We start from the raw sequence: 20,418 nt of genomic DNA, 5'->3' as shown, positions 1-20,418 counted from the left end.
GCACCAGGCTACCCCCGGGATGGCACTGACACCCTCATGCAGAAGGTGCTGCGAGTGCTCGCTTAAGTGACATCAGTACAGCACTGCTGGCATGGCTGATCTGGCATGGCAAAAGTAGCTAAAACTTAAGGCAGAGAGCAACTCCTTACAGTCACCCATTGGGAACAGGTCCAAGCCAACCCTGATGGATGCTGCACAGACCATATCCTCCCCGTCCTTTTTCTGTTGCTGGGGAGCCTCCCCATAACACCACATTAAATTCACCCCTTTTTCACAAACCATCACACAGATCCAATGTCCCTCTGCCAGCTACATCCCAAAACCTTGTTGTATCAAAATGAAAGAAAACATATTCAAGTCAAGGATGTGATTGAATTGCACAAGGTCCTTTTTTGCCACACTGCAGGTGTACAAAACAAACCAGGAGCTGGTCAAGCAACCTGTCCAGATCCAGCCTTTAACTGAGGGGTCAGGGAACGGGATGGAAAACAAGGTCTAATATATACATATGATGAAAGGTTGACAGTTATTTCATTATGTGCTTCAGTGTGAAAACCACAGTGACAATGGCATTGGAATGTGTTTTTCGTCACCACGAATACTTCACGCCAGGTGGAGAGGTTTTTTACATGCATGAGAAATCCTGTGATTTGGGGGCCATACAACTTAAAGAAGATGGGTCTTGAAACTACTTAGAAAAATCCTGTTCTCCCAGACAAGCTGCAGCAGAAGGAGATTAAGTTATTTGCACACGGGACATGCCTAAAGCCAAACAGCAGAGGAACACCTGTCCCAACCAGCAATGCTCACCCATGCAGAGCTGCACTTGCTCAGGGCTCTGTCCTGCTACTGCATAATTTGGCTCCTGGGGAGTTTTTTGAAGCATGGCTCACATTTGACAGGCACCCTTCTTTGCAACTGCAGAGCATCTCAGTGGCAATCATTTTTATAGAAGATTTGAGATTGCACAGTACTAACTGGGGCATGAGGGAACAACACAATGGCCCACATAGTTTTAGGAGGCACCATGAAATCTTTTTATCTCTCTTGCTTTCCAGGTGCCTAACTTGGGAATTGCACTATAAACAGACCTTGGCCCTCACCCACCCTCCTTGGTGTGAGCAGCTCCCTGCGAGCACTTCTCCCCAGTAGGGAAGTGCCCTCTGCTCTGAAGATGCTTCCCAGAAGCCCCAGGTTGACAAAGATGACAAGAAAGATAGGATGCAGCTGTATGCCCAGGGGATCCAGAGACACAACAGCTTTCCACAACTGGGGACTTCTTTGGGTGGAGGGTTTTCTTATGACTGAGGAAATTGATGCATCCATCAGAAATGAAGCTGATGCTGACTAAGAGGTTTTCCTCTTCCTGTTACATCCTGTGCAGCTCAAGAGGGAATTTCCTGCCCAGTTACAATTTGGAGAACCCATCCCATACTCTCAGCACCCGGATGAATGTGAAGGAGACACAGCAAAAGAACCGGCAGCTGCAGGGAAAGGGCAGATGTAGCATGCACCAAAAACCACAAGGTTTGTGGAAGTCAGTGGTAATGTGTCCCCAGTCCTCAGATCAGGCTGTCCCTGAGGCAGGTTCCTCTCCACTCTTGTGCTCAGTCCCAGCTCAGCCCCAGCGCCCCACAGTCCCCTCACTAACAGGCTGGACTTTAGGGAAAATGAGCCAATGTGCCTCAAAACTCCCAATTAAATAGTGAGATCTGGCAATACTCTCACTGCCAGACAAGATATGAGGCTGCAGGATAGAGGCATCCTTCCTTTCTTGTACTATAGCAGCAACAGGGTTCAATGTATTTCTGTATATAGGGGATATGACCTTTCCCATGTCAAGGGTTCACAAGGTTTAGACAAAAGCACATTAATAATCAGTTTCCCTTTTCTGCACTTTTTTCAAGTTTGGACACCAAAACCAGGCATCACTTTCATTTCTTGCTTGTGGGCTGTTTTTGATCAGGACTGCAATCAGTGGTGTCCACCCTTTGGAAGGTTTCACTGTTATTAATAATACAAGAACAAAATGGTAAAATCTCCCTTCAGGTAGATGCTTTTACACTGGAATAAAAGTTCAAAGCATGCTAATGCTTTTTCCCAATTTAGTGCTAAGCTATTCAAGTGTAAAACATTTTGATGCTAATACAGCAAATAAATCTGAGTTGAAAAAATACAAAAACCACAGTTATGCTACTAAAACTTTTTAAGTGTAGACAAAAATAACCATGTACAACAACTAACAACAACTTTGTTACTGTCCCATATTGTGTCAACACAGGGCATTTCCAATTTAATTATCAGTTTCATACACACAAACACTCCCTCTTGTGAGAATACCTGGAGCATTAAAATCTTGTGCTCGTTGCCAGCCATTTTCATTCCATATTTGCCCTAGCCCAGGGCTAGAGCACTTGTCTTGTGCACATTCCAAGGGATGTTTTATTCTTGTTCAAAAGCTTACTGTCAGTGGATTCTTTTATTTATTATATTTGGTAACACAGTAATTTCTGTTGGCCTCAAGCATTTGTTGAACACAAGGGGGTAAACCAATCTTAGAAACAGCCAGCTTGAGACTCTCCTTAGAAATCTAGATTTCTGACAGCATAAAATATTTTGCTTACTACAAATTATATACATTTCAGAGCACTTTGGGTTGCAGCTATTTACAGACCTCAGCATTGTAGCTTTTTTCCTTCTCCAAAATAGTTACTATAAAAAAAAAGTTTCTGGGTAATATAGGAGTGTGATGTGCTCAGCAGTGTACAAAACAATGCAGAAAGGGGGCAGAAAGAACGGGGATGAAATGGTATATGGGCAGCAGAGCTGAAGGTGAGAGAGTATTACTTGGTCTCCAGAATTCCTTTGGCTGCTAACAATGCTACTGAATTCATGCTAAGGCATCTGTAAATTACTCTTCTGCTGCTCTAATAATTTAAGTCTGCCCACTGCAGCTGGGAGCTGAGATGGTGAGCCTGGGCTGGTTGCATGTGTAGAACATGGCAGCATGTCTCATACCAAGCACACAGCACTAACCACAGTCCTGCACACCTTCCTGGCCTGGGACTGCCTCACTGCAGGAAATAGGGACCTCCTTCCCCAAGGGAACCTACAGCTTTCCTTCTCACCAGCCCAAAGAGTGTGGAAAACCTGCTTCTGTCCACACAAAACCCCACACTCTTTGGTTTCTCAGAAAAACATGAGGAGGCACTGGATGCACAGTGAGTGCCTGGAGTGTTGCAAGAAAATCAGACGCAGCCCACAAAAACTCTATCCCACTGTAGTGGGAGGCAAGGGGGGAGCAACATAAAGAATCTCTCAGCCTGGGGAGGAAGGATGCCCTTTGTTGGATGACACAAGTTTGGGAACAATTAATAAAGTATGTGGTGGAAAAAAAGGGGCCAATTAAACACCCTGTCTTTAGATTGTAACTGGTGCTAATCTGCAAACTCCAGTGACTGCTACAACAAAAAGTCAATTTACTTTACTTGATACCTGTCCTGAGATGAGTGTTGCAGAGGCACAGGAGGACCTGCACCTGCAGAGCAAGGGGGCAACTGGACTGATCTCCCCCTGCCTCACTTTCTCATGGTATTTGTAGCACCACTGCCCCTCTGTGATCTTCTTGGGGCCACTGATCCTATGGACAGCTGAAGTCCACAGAATTAGTCCGGTTTAACCGGTGGAGCAGGACATTTTCTCCTGAGAGTGCTTGTGTCAGCAGAAGTCTGGATGGGAGAGTAATGCAGGGACTGGTGCTCTCTTAGCAAGCAGAGACCCAAATAGGTTATGGGGCTGCTGGTTGAAGGGAACTTGTACTACTTAAACCTAGCCTAGGAGTAATTTCCTACATGTTTCCCAAGGCAGCACTCCAGGTGGCTCAACCATGCCCAGGGCATCCCAGAACTCTTCATGCCTGGCTTGCATATTCCCAGTTCACTCCAGTGGGGTGACACCACAAACCTGCCCATGAGATTTTGCACCCGCGACAGTCCTTCCACTTCCTCCTCACCCTTCTTAACCTACAGCCTGCAGCCCCAACGACAACCAAGGCACTTTTGCATTATGAACAAAAAACGTGTGATTTAAATAGAGAACAAGAAAAAACCTGAAAAGAAAACAAAAACAAAACACCAAACCCACTTTACTCTCTCCTCCCCACCCAAAACATTCCAGCCTTCCCTGCCACTAGAGAGGGGAGTTGTTTATTGACATTATGCAAGTACTGAAATATTTTTCTTTTTCTTCTCTCACGTCCTTTTTTCCCCTCTCTCCCCCCCACTTTCCTCTGGGGGTTGCAAAGGTAGTTCAAACCCCTCCAGTCATCTCGGCTTATCAGGCGCAGGAGATGCATTCCTCTGGGCTGCTCCCTTTATAAGTCACTGCTGGCCAGGCGCCCGCCCGCCCTCCGCTCCGCAGCCTCCGCGCCGGCAGCGCTGCCCGCTCCGCGCTGCCCCCGCTGCCCGCTCCGCGCTGCCCCCGCTGCCCGGCCATGCCCTAAGCCCGGTGCCCGGTCCCGCTCGCCCGCCGAGGGACGCGCAAAGCTCAGGGAGAGCCGGCAGCGATGGCACCCCTGTCCCTGTGCCCCGCCCGCCCCTGAGGGCGGCTGCTGCCGGGATGTTCAGCTGGCACCGGAGCTTCACCCTGGGAGCGCCCTGGAGAGGTGAGTCCTCCGCCCTCCCCGGGGCCCCCGCGGCTGCCAACACCTCCCCAAAGCCGCTTCTCCGCCACCCCCTTCCTTCCCCTCAGCGGCCGCGCAGACGGTACTTAGGGCAAGCCCATCCCGGCCCGCCCGGCTCCTGGGCCTCGCCGGCCGGGCACGGCGCCGCGGCCGCTCCGGCCCCGATGCTGCGCTCCCTGCTCTCCGGCTGCCTCTGTCCCCACGCAGGTGAGTCTGCCATGAGCGCGTCCCCTCTCGCCTCAGCCTCCGGCCGCTCCGCTCCTGCCCCGGGGACGGCGGGGACAAGGATCGCGCTTCAGGAACCGGTTTGATTTCCTCTTTAAATGGGTTTATTTCGCCTTGGTAAGCGCGGCAAAGCTTGGGAGAGAGGAGCAGGGGAGGCGGGAGCGCCGTGCTGCCCAGGGACCGGCACCCATCGGAGCGGCTGGGCACACGCTGCCCCCCGCACCGCACGGGTCGGGGCTGCCCTCCGCCCGTCACTGCGCGGGCAGCGGACATCGGATCGCTTTCTAGGCTGGTACATCCCCATGCAGCAAATAGATAATTCTATCGCGGGTTCGAAATGTTCTACGTGCTCCCTTCCTGTTCTGTGCAGAGGAGGTGACCCTGGCAGGGAAGGCAGCTATGGTTTTGCAGCTGATCACTTTGTAACTTTTTAAGTCTGTTGTGAAAGCAAATTATGTGGTCTCAGTATGTCTTTTTCATGCGTAACGGGTCCAATGTATTTTATTCCTAAGCCAGAGCTACAGGCTTTGAGATCACAAGCCCCAGGTAGCAGAATTCTTTTAACATCCCTGTTCACCCCTCAGCATGGCTTGTGTCAGCTGTAAACGAGACCAGCAGCTTCTGTCCCGTTAGCATCACTGTGCTGGGTTGGTTTGCTTGGCATGGAGGTGGCTCCAGACAGCGTTTGCCAGAGTCTAAATGTAGCCTGCTGCACAACAGCAGGATGGTAAAGATGTTGCAAAACACTGTGTTTGGGGTGGTTTTGCCTCCTGAAGTCCTGACTTCCCGTCTTTATGCCAAACTCCCATCTCCTTGAACTGCTGCAGCACAGGCAGTTCCCACAGAGTCACCAGAGGCGCCACGTCCATGGGCATCCACTCAGGTACTCAAGGCTTGGATTGTGTTTCCCAGCTATCCTGGTCTGGGGCAGCTACTCAGAGCTCAGTGTGAACAGGAGCCTCTCCAGAGTGCCCTAGCAGGTAACTGCTGAGCACTGTTGCCAGCGAGGCTACTGAAACACATTGCCCAGGTTTGGTCTGGAGGCTGCTACCCAATGACACGAAGGGCTCTAGAGCAGTGCTGCTGTGAGAGCATGCCAACATCCCCATAAGATGTGGAGAGTGTTTGAAGAGATGTCGTTTCATAGTATGGTAGAAACTGCTCCTTTTTTCCCTGGATGTAATTTGACCATGAACTTATTTCCTCCAAGACATGTAGTGCAAACCTAATGGTAGGGTTAGGAGGGGGAAGGAAGCTTGCTCTTCCACATGGAAGTGTCCCTCATCACCCAGACACAGCAGTATTGTTGGCAGGATAGGTGAAAGCTTTGGTGGAGGAACAGACTTATCACACAGAGAACTGAGGAATCAAAGAGAGATTCAGCTAGAATTTCTCCAAATAAGAAACAGGGACAGTGCTCCCTAATCACCTCAGCTAGAAGGACGCACCAAATATTATATTTATATATATACATATATATCTCCTGGTTTGGACCCCATCTCTACTAAGAAAGAACCAAGAATGCTCTTTCTTGCAAGCTTTGTGGCAGGGACTTAAAAGTTTTATCTCCAGCTGCAGCCTAAGATAGATAACTTAAACCGAACAAAACTTTTTTTTTAAGTGGCAGCTCAGTAAAGGGATATAGGCTGGATTTTGCCCCCCCCCTCCTCCTGAGGGGGCTGTTAGAGCAGAAGTGTCAGTGTGGCAGGACCTTCTGTACCTGCAAGTTCAGTTCACTGCAGTTACAGAATCACTCTGCATCACCACCACCTCATCATTTCCCCAAGGTCCTTTTGTGGCCTCAGCATGAGCAACAAACCCCAAAACCATCACTGCTCTCATTGCAACCATAAAAGATTTCAGACATGCAAGAGTATGGTTACACCTGTCCATTGCTACCTTGTTTGAGCAAAAGCAGCTCTCCAGGGTTTTGCCTAAGGACAGCAATGACTACACATGAAGAATGGGTTAACAGTGACCTTTCCAATACAATTCACGGGTTCCTCTGGCTTCAGTTGAAGCACTGATGTCTAAATGGCCTTGGTCTCTGGGGCTATTGAACAGTTGTTTATCCAAGCTTATTATAGGCAATAAAACCTGAATTACTACATACCTGTCATCCCTGGGGGGCACGTTCCATCCTTGCAAAGGGCCTCCTGTCTCCCAGTTCATTTCTGGCTGAATAATCCTCCATGATATGAGGCAGCCTGCAGATCAGACGAACATGGAAAAGATCTCCTAAATTAGACAGTTTTTGCTAATTTGTGGTATATTTGTTTCCATTGTTTTCATTTTCTGGTCAGACACATCTGTGACCTGTGTGCTAAACAATCTTTTGCTGTTATACAGGGCTACTCCTGAAAACACTGTTTTATTTAGTTAATGTTTTGAACCTTTCTCCTGAAGGAGCACATGGGAATTTCTAAGGAGAAGGATTTTAGTGACAGCTGTCATCTCCCTGACAAAATCTCACAAATAAGCACCATAGGTGATTGTGAGAGCTGAACCTACCCCCAACAGAGTAGGAGTGGTTACATTGCAGAGTGGAGAGGACTTGGGCACTGATCCTTGTGCACTGAAATTATCCTTGTGCCAGTTTTCCCACTGGGCCATATATCATATATAATTATTAATATATATATAACACATATATATCATATATAAAGAAATAAGTTGCAGGGTAAATGCAGTAATGAGTGGGACAGGCTCTTCAGCTGGCACTATGCACAGGGTCAGGTGTTGGTCTAAAAACTGAACACTGACAGCCTACACAAATAACTGATAAACCAGGTGGTCTGTGGGGACCTGCTGTGCCCCGGGACTTTCTAACAGAGGTCACTAATCTATCAGACCTGTCTTTAGATTTCAAAAACTTCACAGGTCACTTGGAATGAATAGAAGCAAGCTGTAAAAGTGTCAAGTGGCCTCTCTACTTGGAAATCCATTTCCTCTTTAGTTCACCCAACTGTATCAATCAGTAAACAATCAACCTCCTTCTCATTCCTCCTCAAATGCTTGCAAAGAGCTATAATTATCTCCTCCTCTTCTAAAACATATGTACTAAAGTCATGAATGCCTCCTCAGTCAGAATCCTTGACCCCTGTTATCTTTCTCTCAGCATCTACTTTATACGGATTTATCATTACCAGCTGCAGCTGTGGGGACCTATAAAATTTCTGGTCACATTTTATTACCAAACTAGGATCCAAAGGAACTTCACACACTTAACTAACAGTGAGACTAGAGACCACCTTGGAGCCAAAGGATCCAAAAAATTTGTGCTTTTTCCAAGGACTATCTAGAATCTCAGCTTTGTCATAACTATGCCTTTGCATTCAAATTTCAAGCAAATCAAATTGTATATGTACTCTCATGAAATCCACATGCATTTCAGTTTCCTGGTTGGATAAACTGAAATTTCAAGAATTTGGTGCAAATATTCAGTTACCACATGGGAATGTGTTCTTCTGCAAATGTGAATTTTCCAGTCACAGCTCTGGTTGGAAAAAAAAACAAGCCTTCACAAGTTTCTGCTGTTGTAGATAGAAGTTGTAACTGGTGCACTGAAGACACAAGACCTTCTGATAAGCTCTTCTTAGAAATTCTTAGGTTCATGATTGCATTGCCCTAATTGTTTAGGAGAAGCCTTTGCTCAGATTGGGCAGCCCAAGATCCAGCAGCATACTCAGCATGCTTTGCTTGAAAGGCATTGGGAAGGCAGATTGCAGACCCTTAGTGCCAAGCAGCACCCCTGCCATTGCCGGGTAGTTGGGGAGATCCCTGCCCCATGGAAATACACGGCAAAGCTCTGTAGAGATAGATTTTCTTCCCAGAGCGTCGACTGGTAGTAATTGCTCATTTTTTGGGGGTGGGGATTTTTTTCATTTGTTGGATTGTTTTGTTTGGGTTTAGTTTTTTGGCAGCGTAGGAGTAATCCAGTTCTTGTGAGTACTGAGGTCCTGTCCATGCAATTCCTCCCTGTGCCCACAGGGCTATGCAAGGGACAGCCCTTGCCCAGCCGGGAAAGTAACACAGCTCCCTCAGGCACTGTGTGGGGGCCGCTGGTGCTGAGGAGGTGCCAGCACGCCCCAGCACCCAGCCCCACCCCTCAGCACATATGGGGGAAGAGTCAGCAGCAAAAAATGCCTATTGTTTCAGAAAGGAAGTGACCCCTTTTCTCTTAAATGCTGGGAAATTGAGACCTCATCATTGGTGAGAAAAAAAAATCACCTCTTCGAAGTTAAAGGGAAATACCACCTGAGCTATACTGCCAACAGTGTTAGAGAATGTGGCACAGTGACAGAACTAAAGGGAGACTTTTTGTAAAGGAAGGAAGGAAAATGAGGGAATGCAAGGACTTAATGGGAGAGGCAGCCTTTCATTTCTAGGTCATGAGCTTGACTCCAGCTCACCAGTCACTGCTACCTAATGATTTTTCAAAAGCCGACAATCATCTCTTAGTCTGTTACTTGAAGGCCACAGGCCCATCACAGAACCAGTCTTGCATGGCACAGGGTTTTAAGCTGGAGCCAGAGAGGAGTTGCTAGGCAGCCTGTGTGCGTTCTCTATGGGATGATGAAAAACCTTTTCTGGGGCTTTGCATGTGCATCTTACTCCTGTACTGAAGGCTAAGCAGATTGGTAGGAGTGCTGGGGTTTGACTTTGGTCTTCCTTTGCAGGGCAGCTATGCAAAGTCCCTCTATGCTAACAACCCAAGTTATTTGGGATGCCCTTTATTTTTGGTGCTCTGCTCCTGTGGCACAGTACAGTTTGGAAAGTACTGGCCATATGAACTGCAATGTAGAGGGTATTGCATGTCTTGTGGCAGACAGTAGTAGGGGGAGGAATAGATTCTCTGAGTATCTTTGGACTGTTTGCCCTGCACAACCCTGCCAGCACCACCAGCTGTGGATGGGTTTACTGTGCACACGGACCTTGCATCAGCTCTGGGCACAAGCAGAAGGCTGCCACAGCTCTAATGCTGCTCCAGCAGCAGCAGAAGACAAGGAAAGCTTTGGTTCCAGTTGTGCCAGTCACTGTGCACATGTTTAACAGAGATCCTCCTCTGCCAAGTAGCTTACAAATGAAGATGAACATTTTGAGAAGACAGGTGGGCAGATTGGAAGGGAGGAGAGCAGCAAAGGGCAGTGCTGTATAGTATAGCTCTTTACTGCCACTAGGAGCACTCATCCCACTGCCAGCCTGGCCTCTTCCCATCCAGCAGTTAGCCAGATACATCAGAAGACCATGTCCTATGATACTTAAGTCAGTGCATCAGAGGCCAAGGACCCTGTCAGGGATGTAGCTTAACGAGGCTTGCACTGAAGGAATTGCCAGTGAAACACAGCTTTGAGCCACAGGCATAGATGCAAAAAAAAGAAAAAAAAATCAGACATGGGTTCCAGTGCTTTGGAGCATGGGGATTTGGATACAGACTTTAAATTGGTTTACTAGAAAGATGGGAGCTTTTGCAGTAATTGGGCCTGAGCAGGACTGGAAACACATAGGAGTTTTGCCTGAGCAGTTGTTCATCTCTTGCATGCAAGTTACTTGGGATAAAGAAAATGCTTGAACGTAATTTCATGTTTAGATATTCACCCTCTTTCTCCCGGTCAGAAATCTCTGTATTAATGCATGAGGCTGAGCTGTGGCAGCTGCTAGTTATTATGCAACTGGAAAAATATACTTGGACTTAAAACTCCAAAAAAGGGAAGCCTTGGGACAGGAGCTGATGGGAGGGTATTCACCTTTGAAAGACTTAAGTTTCCCTGTTAGGCTATGCTAACTGCCAGCAGAGAAATAGCCTAGAAAACAATCTGGAAATGATGCAAAGCAAAGTTCTACGGACTTAGCTGGGACACATCCATTCCTTTCACTCCCTACTAATTACCTTCAGCTAATAGCTAGTTCAGTCTTACCACCTTCCCATGAGTTGGGAAGCAATCTTATTCTCCAGCTGTACAGGCACAGGAAACCCAGCAACTTTCCCAAAGTTATACATAATCAGTCACTGTCAGTTACAGCATATATTTCAATCCAGGGAACCCTGTTTATCTCTAAGGTGATTACAGAGCTGTATAATCCTTTGAGAGGGCTACTAGGCAAGTAGCACAAGCTACCCTGAGACAACGTTTGGCCTGAGCATGCACACCGAGATGCTTGAGGAAGCTATACTTATTCTGAAACATGCACACAAAACTCCACTCCTTCCCTGGCTGCCATACCAGTGTACCAGCCAGCTGCCTAAAAGCTGCAGCGTTGGATACCTTACCCCCACCCCAGAGGGGTGTGGAAAACCAGTCCAGGGCAAAAGAAACAAAAAACAACAACAACAAAAAAATCTTGGCTGAATTCCCAGGAGCAGCTGTGTCAAACCTGGCTGGCCTCCAGCGCAATTAAATACATCTTACCATCGTTAATGCCACCGTTCAGCTCTCTGAAGTTCTTCACACCTCCTTTCAGAAGTCTCTGAGCAGGACTGTAACCATATCCCTACAGCATGCTCCCTCCAGTGCCAGGCAGAAGTTCATCTCGCTTGCTTGCTTGCTTTGCTTAGGGCCCCTAACAAAGCACTTACAAGCCAAGTCCTCAGCCAAAATTAGCTAGCTAACAACAGTTCTGTTAAGGGCCCTGGAAATTAGTAAATTTACAGCAGCTGAGGTTCTGGCTCACTTTTTTTTGTTTTGTAATTGCACAGATGAGCTTTATTTGCACCCTTCTGGTGTTTGTTAGTGATATCCTTGAAAGAGCTGAGCACTTTTGTATGCCTCTTTTAAGATATGTAGCAGAAAAAATCTGCTTGTTGGTTTAGATTCCATAACTCAATTAACAGAGAGGAAGAAAAGAGATTGCTCTGTCAGTGAGGTGCAACAAGAATAACTTGAGTTTCAGGTCACTGCCTTAATCATGGGAGATCTCTACTGTAGCACAGATGACCTCACTGACCATGGGAAAGTATCACTGAATGAATGAGGATGAGGTGCCTAAGCGTGTTGCAAAATCCTGCCATCCTTTGCCTCTATTCTGGTCTTGTGGTAGAGGGATGATAACATTTTGCATCATCACAAAGGGTTGGGAGGATAAATAAGAAATACTCAACACTGGGGTTAACAGGATATGACAGTGCTGAGATCAATGGTTTGCAGCCTAGAACAGATAAATAAGAAGTTTTTGTGAAACCATGTGATGTTGCTAGTGACCACAGTAGGGGGAGAGCAAAGGACTTTGTTGTTGGCATCAAGGCAATCCTCACACAGAGAGTCAGAGATTTCATCTCATCTTCTATTTTTTTCTACTGCAGCCAAACTTTTTGGTACACGTTGCAGTTTTTGTAGTCATAAAAGATATGAATTGAAGTGTCTGACATCTCCTTCTGTAAGTAGCAAGACCTCACTTTAACATGCTGCTTCCTGATTTCAGACAAAGAAATGTTTGTGTAGGCCAGAGCAAAACCAGTTAAGCAAGAAGAAAAAGGGGCAGATTGAAAGAAGTGAGAGAATCCAGTCAAAGGAAAGCATGGCATGATTAATAAGTGAAGGCAATCAGTCTGTGGGAAGGAACTACTATTGCATATAGTAATTCCTGGTAAGAGTAACACTTCTATGGTTTGTTCTTAAAAGTAAGTGGAAGAATGCAACTGCTCTCCTCCTGACTCTCAGTGGTTTTGTTGGCCAGCTGGGGTGGTGATGCCATCAGAAGAGCCTGTAAGCCTTGTATTTTTTCATGCAGATACATGCTTTGCTTCTCGCTGCCAAGAGATGTTTGCAGCTGAGCAGGTAGATCCTCTTCATGTCAAATCAGAAGTGACTCAGCTCCACCTCCTTCCAAGACCTGGCACCCAGCTCTCTCTTACAGCTGGTGTTTTGCTGTGTGTGAAACACTCAGTTCAGGGTCCCTCATGCTTATCCAAAAAGTGGAATAATGACAACACAGCCCAGCACAGGCAGCTCCTGATGAACTTCCCTGGGCATTTCTGTGGGCAATGTCTTTTTCTTGTCCCTCACCACAGCAGTGTACTGGTGTTGTATTGCTGAGGTCTGGCACTGACTGTCCCAAACGTGACTCTTTGCACTGGAAGGATGTCTGTGAATCCTGCTAAAAGAGGCAATGCAATTCTGTATATGATAAACAAGATCTTATATAGGGTGTTGTAAGCACTATGTGCCCAAGTGCCACAAAAAAGCCCATCAGATGGGATTATTTATCACTCACTGCCCTTTATGAAAATCCAGTGTAAAATATTAAATCTGTGAGTGTCTATGAACAGCAAAGGGCATGTTTCAGTGGTATCCCAGGAAATTCACAAGATCAAATAAAAGGAAATTTAAATACAGTAGAAAATGTCCATGTACTAGTTAGCTTGGCCTTAATGAGTAAAAGTCTGCCTTGTCTGTGTATATTGCAGAAAGCGAGCTGGAGGAGGGAAGGCTGGAAAATGGGTTATTTCTGAAACAGAGAGTTTTCTGGGTTACCATGAAGGAGAGCTGTACAGCAGAGCTTTCCCTGCTCCACCACCGGTGGTGTGGATCCAAGGCACAGTTACATTACTGGAAGTGAGTTTGCAAAGCTGCTGCTGGTTTGATTCGGGCAAAAAGAAAGGAAAGAGGAGGGGGGAATGATAGGAAATTAAGTAGGAAGTAAGATATCCAGAAAAGCGTATGCATTGTAGCCCTCTGAGGTGCTCTGGGTTAGGCACTAATAAGGGAAAAGATACCAGAGAAACTGAAGTTTTGTACTGCAGTAATTCCTGGTTCCAAATCCACAATCAGATGGATTTGGAACTGAGATTTGCAGTTTGCTAAAGGGTAGATGCAGAACTTTCACACTGGCTCTCATACCATTGTGATCCAGAAGTCTGCGCTATGAAATATTATATTAATAAAAGCTGTAAGAAAATCTGGGGCAGATCTTCATCTCCTGAAGATCAGCTTTTCATCCAGAGACTGTTCTACCATGTTACTGTGTAAAATAATTGTGATTTGAAAACAAGTCTTCTTTGTCTATGTGCAAAAAGCTCTTGAACAAAGCTGCCCCCATCTCCTTACTCTTTACAAATAGGTAGGTGTTCCTTTAAAGAAATTACTTCATAGCTAAAACCATACAGGGAGTGAAAAAGATTTACAGTGCCTCATTTGCTTTTCCTATCAGTACTTGCTTTTTGTCACCTGTATGTGTGCAGAGAATACTGCAGAGATTACCAAACAGTTTGCAAATTGCTTACTGCAACCCAAAATTCACTTAAGCCTGTGGAAAGACAGATTTTGTTTTACTCTTTTTTCTGCTGGTTCAGAATACATTTAAATCAGAGAAAATATTTAGCCTTAAATTAATATCTGTCATGCTGAAGGAACATGTACTTTTCTGCATCTATATGCAGGTAATCACTAAAAAGTCATCTGGCTACATGTGTTGTTTTCTACCTATCTACTAATTCAGAACCCTGTGTGCATTTATGAGTCCCCCTAAAGGACTCTGGGGCTATGAAACACAACACTATTGTAGCAAAGCTTACAAGAAAGCTTCATATAGCTCAAGAAAAACAAATTAGGGCTGTCCCCTTCTATTACCTTAGTATAGGCAGTTATACATTCCACATTCCTCAGGGGATGCATTAGACACTGAGTTTTGTTGCCTTCTGTGACCTTCTACTTGTTTTCTTTTAAGCAGGTAAGAAGAGCCCACCTGCTGAGGACAAAGTTGTGTTAACACACATGAAGATATTGAGCAATGAAGGAATTCAAAACCCAGGGTTAATCCCAGAGGCTCCCACTGACACAGCCTGCACAGAAGAGTCCCATCTTCCCGGCGCCAGCCTCCCAGCAGACTGCTTGGAAAATCCGAATGCAGCAGCCACACCGGCAGATCCAAACTGTGCAGATGGCCCGGCAAGCACTGACTATGTACCCACCCTGCCTGATCTCAGCGCCTTCGAGTCCAAGTGCCGGCTTCACAGATTCTCCAAATTTGAATCTGAGGACTCAGGGGTTGAATTGCCAAGTGGGGCTAATTCTCCATCAACACCAACTGGCTCAGAGAAGAGCTTTGTGCTTCACAGCAGAGACTCATTTTGTGACTCAGGTGTGCTTAGCACCTCTTCTTCTCCAGAAATTGACCATCAGCTAATGAGAACATGTAAAGAACATGCCAGAAAAGTCAGCCTCCAAGATCCAGAGAGCAAAAAACAAGATGATTACTACAGCCAGGAGGCAGATTCTGTGCAGGGTCCTACAGCTTCCCTTGAAGACTTCAGCGTCCCTCAGGAAGAAAATCCTGATGAACATTTTGACCAGAGTGATGAGCAGTTTCCAGAAAAGGAACCTACCCCAGAGATGGACCTTTCCAGGGAAAGCACTCTTTCCACCCCAGGTCCCATAGAAGAGCCAAAGACAATTGCTGACAATTTCCCAGAGAATTTTGGCAGCATGCAAGACCTTCAGATCCATGGACATCCGCTGAAGAAATATCCCACAAGTGACAGTCTGAATGAATACATGGATGAATGCTGTAGACTGAGTGAGGTAAGAAGCACCTAAACTGAATATTAGATCTAGGCCTGTCCAAACATCCCAGTCAGAGTTCAAGTCCTGTTTGTCACAAACTAGGACACATCTGAGTGAGTTTAGAATACCTCCCCTGAAACTGTTGTAAGCCATAAATAATGGTAATTGATTTTTAAGATGGCTTTTCATAGCAGTAAAATTCTGAAGTAATTCATAAATATCAGGTCTCGGTAAGGATGACAAATGGCTCTTAGAGATGTGATGTTTCAAAAAGCCCCAGAGTAGAGGATGGACTTGGTTCTGGTCTCAAAATGAAGATTGTGAACTTAGTCACCATCCCTGGGAACAGCTGGACTGCTGTTGGGACACTGAAATTTGGACAGAACTTGTCTAAGGGATATTTCATTTCTGTCCAGGCCTGTTGTGTCCTGTTGAGCAGGCTCTCCCAAATAATATATGAGCAGGGAGCTAATGCACAAATTCAGATCTTTGCAGGGCTGGAGCTGGAGATGCCATTTTAACTCACAAGCACAGCTGTGATGGACCAAACTGCAAAGACATAATTTCAGCAGGTTGTCCCATTCCATAGTTCCTCTGTTCCCCATTGCTGAGGACACCCTGCCACTGATGGGAGAATAAAAAGCTCTTCTGTGCACCTTCTCCCATAGCAGATGCTGGCAAGCACTCACCCCAGTGCTTTGCTTCAAGGCTTGTGCTGCTGAAGTGGTGACAGATCCCTGCCTTGTCTGCCCACTGCAGTGGATTCCAGGAACCAGCATCAAACCGTGCATAGTGGGGATTTCTTTTTAGGGCATTCATTGCAGTAATAGCGATGAATTGGAACGGGAGATGGGTGGGAGGAAGCCAAGTAACAAGTGCTGTGTGCTGTGCATACAATTTAACCATGACCTCTCTGCCCCAGCCATGAACTATCAGGCGCTGGACTTCCTCTCCAGCGTGCCAAACCCTCTCAAGCAGCAAGAAAGGTCAGAGATGTCCCATCTCTGTTAACATTGCATATCAAGGCAGTACAAGCAACACACAATCCATCTGAGCAGTCTCTTCCTCCCCAGAGCTGTCTCACACATGGCAGAAGACAGATGTCTACTTCTCACACATCCCAAACAGTCAGTGATCCGTTCGTTTGGCAGAGAGTTCAAGAAAGGATCAGAGCAGCAGTCTGACCATAAGGAGACTTCATAGAAAGTTACCTAAATTCTCTGTTGCGCTCTGGAGGGTTTGCAGCCAGATTGGTCTTGTCTGACAGCTCTGTATGCCTGTGAAATTCTTTTAAATCCTTTGTGAAATGGAGTCTCAGTTTCCCAAAGCAGAGCATTTAAATAAACAAGAGAATAAATTAGAAAGAAGCTGAAGAGGAAATGAAGCTCTTGGTGGCTTATCTCCCCTCCTTTTTAATATCCTCACTGGCTGAGTGCTAAAGCTCTGTGCCCCAGAGCACTTTTCTGTCTTTGTTTTTTGAGCTGTATAAATACAGCTGTGACCTAGATGCTAAGGAAGTTTGCCCCTCTTCACAGAGCACCTCCAGGCTGCTGTATCTCAAGAGCAGCACTCTTCAAACTGCTGGGATGCCAGGTAGCACCCAAGCTGACTGGGACAAGAAATGCCCACCGGCTGCTGCACAGCCCTGTGGCTGGTGCTGCTCTGTGTGCCTCAGAGCATCAGGACAGCCCCTTGCAGCTGCAGAGCCTTCTGCCCTCACCCAATCTGCACAAGGCTGACCTGTCTTCACTGTCATATAACAGAGGTGGGACACAGTGAGACTTGCTCAGAAGCAATGTCCAGATGATCATCTGTCCATGCAGCTGATGAATCCATCTTGGTTCATCCCAGCTGAGGCTCTGCTTCAGGTGTACTCTGTGGTTTTCACATTTGCCTGTAACCTGTCCAAGACACAACATGGTACTTAGAAGCCAATCTCTTCTATGGCCTGATGTCTTCTGAGGGACTCAGATACCTCTAGAAATGCAATCAGTGTTGTCTGAAAGAAAGCAGGCCAGTACAGGGTATTCCCGCCCCGCTTGGCAAGAACGTGGCAAACCAAATTGCTCCATCAAATCAATCCCTGCTGCAATAATGTTGATAGACATGCAAGAGTGCTTACTGGCTTATATTTAATGCTAAGTGACAGCATTATTTAACTATAGGTGACAGCAACTTCCTCAGTTCTGTTGCTTGTTTTGGGAACACAGCTTTTAAGTGAGAGGAGAACAGTTGAGTTTCCCTAGCCCAGCTGGCTGTGGCAATGCCAACAGCACTGTGCTTACTGGCTCACCACAGCCGAGCAAGGATTCAGTCTCTGGATGAGGTTGCCCCTTGATGTCCTCCTGACCTCCCTCACTGCTGAGGCCACTTCCAAGAGAACAGGAAGAAAAATACTGAAAAAGAGAGACTGGAAATGACCAAATGTTTTGACCGTTTGGATTCAGTTGGTGAACAGCTTTGGCTGAAAATATACATCAAATCATTTCAGTCCAGCATTTCTTAAACAAAGCTTTCTGATCTTTTGTTTTGAACTATTGTTATTTTGAAATTTGCCTGCATTTGGAAAGATGAAAGAAAGTGGAAGCTGTCAAACAACAAGAGAAAGAACTTTGAAGCCTAAATAAAAGCATTTCCTTTTAATCAAAATTAAATGTTCAGGGTCAGTTTGAAGATACATAGCTTTTGATGCTTTTGCTTTACAAACATTTCCTCACACTTCATAGAGTTTACATTTAAAGCCAGCCCATATCCTAGATGAAGAGAGAGGGTGGGAACATTGTCATCATTAAATGAAAAAAAACCCATTATTCATGCAGTGCAATTTATCCTGGGCCAAAGCAGTCAAAATGCTTCTCTACAGAGTGGTACGGTTCAGGGGAAGAATAGGGCAACCTGCGATGGTCATCCCCATAGCCTGTGCATGCTGCTCAGAGGAAATCAGAAGCTATCAGCAAGCACAGCCCCTCCTGGACAGCAGGGTGGAGCACTCAGAAATATACAGCACAATCCCTCTCTTTCCTGTTATTCACAAGGCTCCTGGTGCTGTCAGCTTCCAGTGACAAATGCTTCCCGCTCAACCTGTGGCGTCTCTAATCAGTCGCTCCGAGTCCGTGATGGGAGGTTCATAATTATGTTACTTGGCAGCAGTCGGCACAGTGACTGCTGCCTCTGTACTGGCCATGCTAATGTGGCAAGAGCACGCAATGAGGGATTTATGGGAGGATGGAGCACAGTATAACTCAAAACTATCCACAAGAGAAAGTGAAGAGCATTGCGTGAAGTGCAGAAACCTAAGTCAATGTAAAATACATCAGTGAGCTCTTGTCTGAATGAAGAAAATCTTCCTCTGCAAGCTGCCCATCACCTTCAGCTCCTGCTGCCAGGTCCAGCCCAGGACAGTTTTCCATTGAGCCCAACTGAAGAAAAGCACACCACATGTATCCAAGTAACAGATAATGGCTGAAATGAGGCAGGAAAAACTGCTGATTAGATGACTAGAAATGCAGATTTTGATTATAGATCAATTGGACAAGGGGCTTGAAAGCAACTGTCATTCTTGCAGCTCCCACTGAACTTCAAATCTTTGTAGTTCTCAGATGCTGCAGTGAGCACAATGTTACACAGAGACAAGAGAGACAGGCTTCCAGCTCTGCAACTTGGGTAGCCTCAGAGGAAAAGTGATTTTACACTAGTCAAAATATTGCCTGGAGGGCTCTGGATTAGCCATAGTTCCCAGTGCAGATACTGATCCTGTATTTTTAAACTTCCTAAGAAATCTATGGGCCAGCACAACTGTAATGGTTTATTGCCAGAGACGCATCTACCGAGAAGCTGTCCCCAAAACTTACTCAGGTGAGCACTGATAAGGGCAGAGATCTCTTTTTAGTTACACAAGTGTGAAGTCAGTGTAGTGCACCTCAACTCTGCAGGGTCAAAACTGTAATGGAAGTAACTCAGCACAGCATAGCTGGGAGGCTTTGACTCCTTTTCTTCCAGATGAGGATCTGGCTCAGTCTCATGTACCTAAAAGCAAAATCTAGCACCAACTTATACATTATATTGTTACTTTCCTAGAGCAACTTCAACCATTTGATTCATAAATTGTGTCTGTCTGATCCTTCTCATCTTTACCTTGCAGAAAAGTAGGCAAAGTGTTTTTCCTTCTTCGTAGGTTTCATCAGCTCAAAAATGGGCATACAGCTTTTGTTCCAACACTACTTGATAATTCCCATGTGTGGAGTGGGAAAAATTTCAGTCTTGGTAGGTGAATATTTTGGGAAGCTTCAACTGGAAGGACAGAAACTGGAAGAGACTCACCCTGGAAAATGTTTGCAGTTTTTCTATGGTTGCTTACTGTTCACTGCTAGCATAAAACTGTCTCAGGTGCTGAAAGGAAAATATTTAGACCAGAATAGGACAGACCAGGTTCTATGCACTTGGTATCACCAGAAGATATCAAGGGCTGTTTAGGTATTTCCAGTCTATGAAGAAACAAAGTCCTTGAAGGGTTCCTAGAGAAGCCCTCTCTGCGCAATTGTTTTGGGGGAAACCAGCTACATTGCACAAATTTTCTGTATCAAACACCTACCATATCTGAGCAATTCTGAGGCAAACAGGCTCTGTGGCAGGGCAAGCCAGGTGAAGCAAACCCCCCCCTCCCAAAAAAAAGTTTCTACTCTTGCATGCTGACCACTGAGGTGGCTGGCCCTGCAGGAATGTGCGGGCACAGGAGGCTCTGCCTGATTTGCCTCTTGCTCATTTGCGCTTTCTGGGATCACTTCAATAAAATCCAGATAAATTTCCTATCAAATAGGCCAAACTGCCTGCCCTAAGCAGCCTCTGAAGGCTGGCTGTTTCCTCTGTCTGGGGTCTTTAGCATATTGAGTCCAACCTTCAGTCTGGTTTAGGTCCTCTGCAGGAGTAGATCCACCTAAGACCTGGAGTAACTACTCTGCACCTTTTCCCTCTCATTTTCTGGGCACCTGTATTTACTCTCAAGAGTTAGAAGTT

The 20,418-nt window shown here is 46.0% G+C and overlaps 1 protein-coding gene across 5 annotated transcripts in view; it reads left to right on the top strand.

Annotated features, from left to right (window-relative positions):
- Positions 1-4,506: 4,506 nt before the first annotated feature.
- LOC113975762 overlaps positions 4,507-20,418 on the top strand; it is a 31,615-nt gene continuing 15,703 nt past the window's right edge. The window contains exons 1-2 of one of the 5 annotated variants that reach the window (XM_027700172.1): positions 4,507-4,663; positions 14,573-15,423. In XM_027700172.1, the coding sequence (XP_027555973.1) occupies positions 4,618-4,663; positions 14,573-15,423 (897 nt within the window). In that variant the 5' untranslated portion in view covers positions 4,507-4,617. Of the gene's footprint in view, positions 4,664-4,813; positions 4,889-12,378; positions 12,491-14,569; positions 15,424-20,418 lie in introns of those variants that run through there. The other 4 variants (XM_027700171.1, XM_027700174.1, XM_027700173.1 and 1 more) reach the window with 4 other exon arrangements.

This window comes from Neopelma chrysocephalum, unplaced genomic scaffold, assembly GCF_003984885.1.
Source record: "Neopelma chrysocephalum unplaced genomic scaffold, ASM398488v2 Primary Assembly neopelma1_143, whole genome shotgun sequence".
NCBI classification, from domain to species: domain Eukaryota; kingdom Metazoa; phylum Chordata; class Aves; order Passeriformes; family Pipridae; genus Neopelma; species Neopelma chrysocephalum.
Note: the sequence above shows the minus strand (reverse complement) of the source record. Positions and strands in the feature narration are given on the sequence as shown.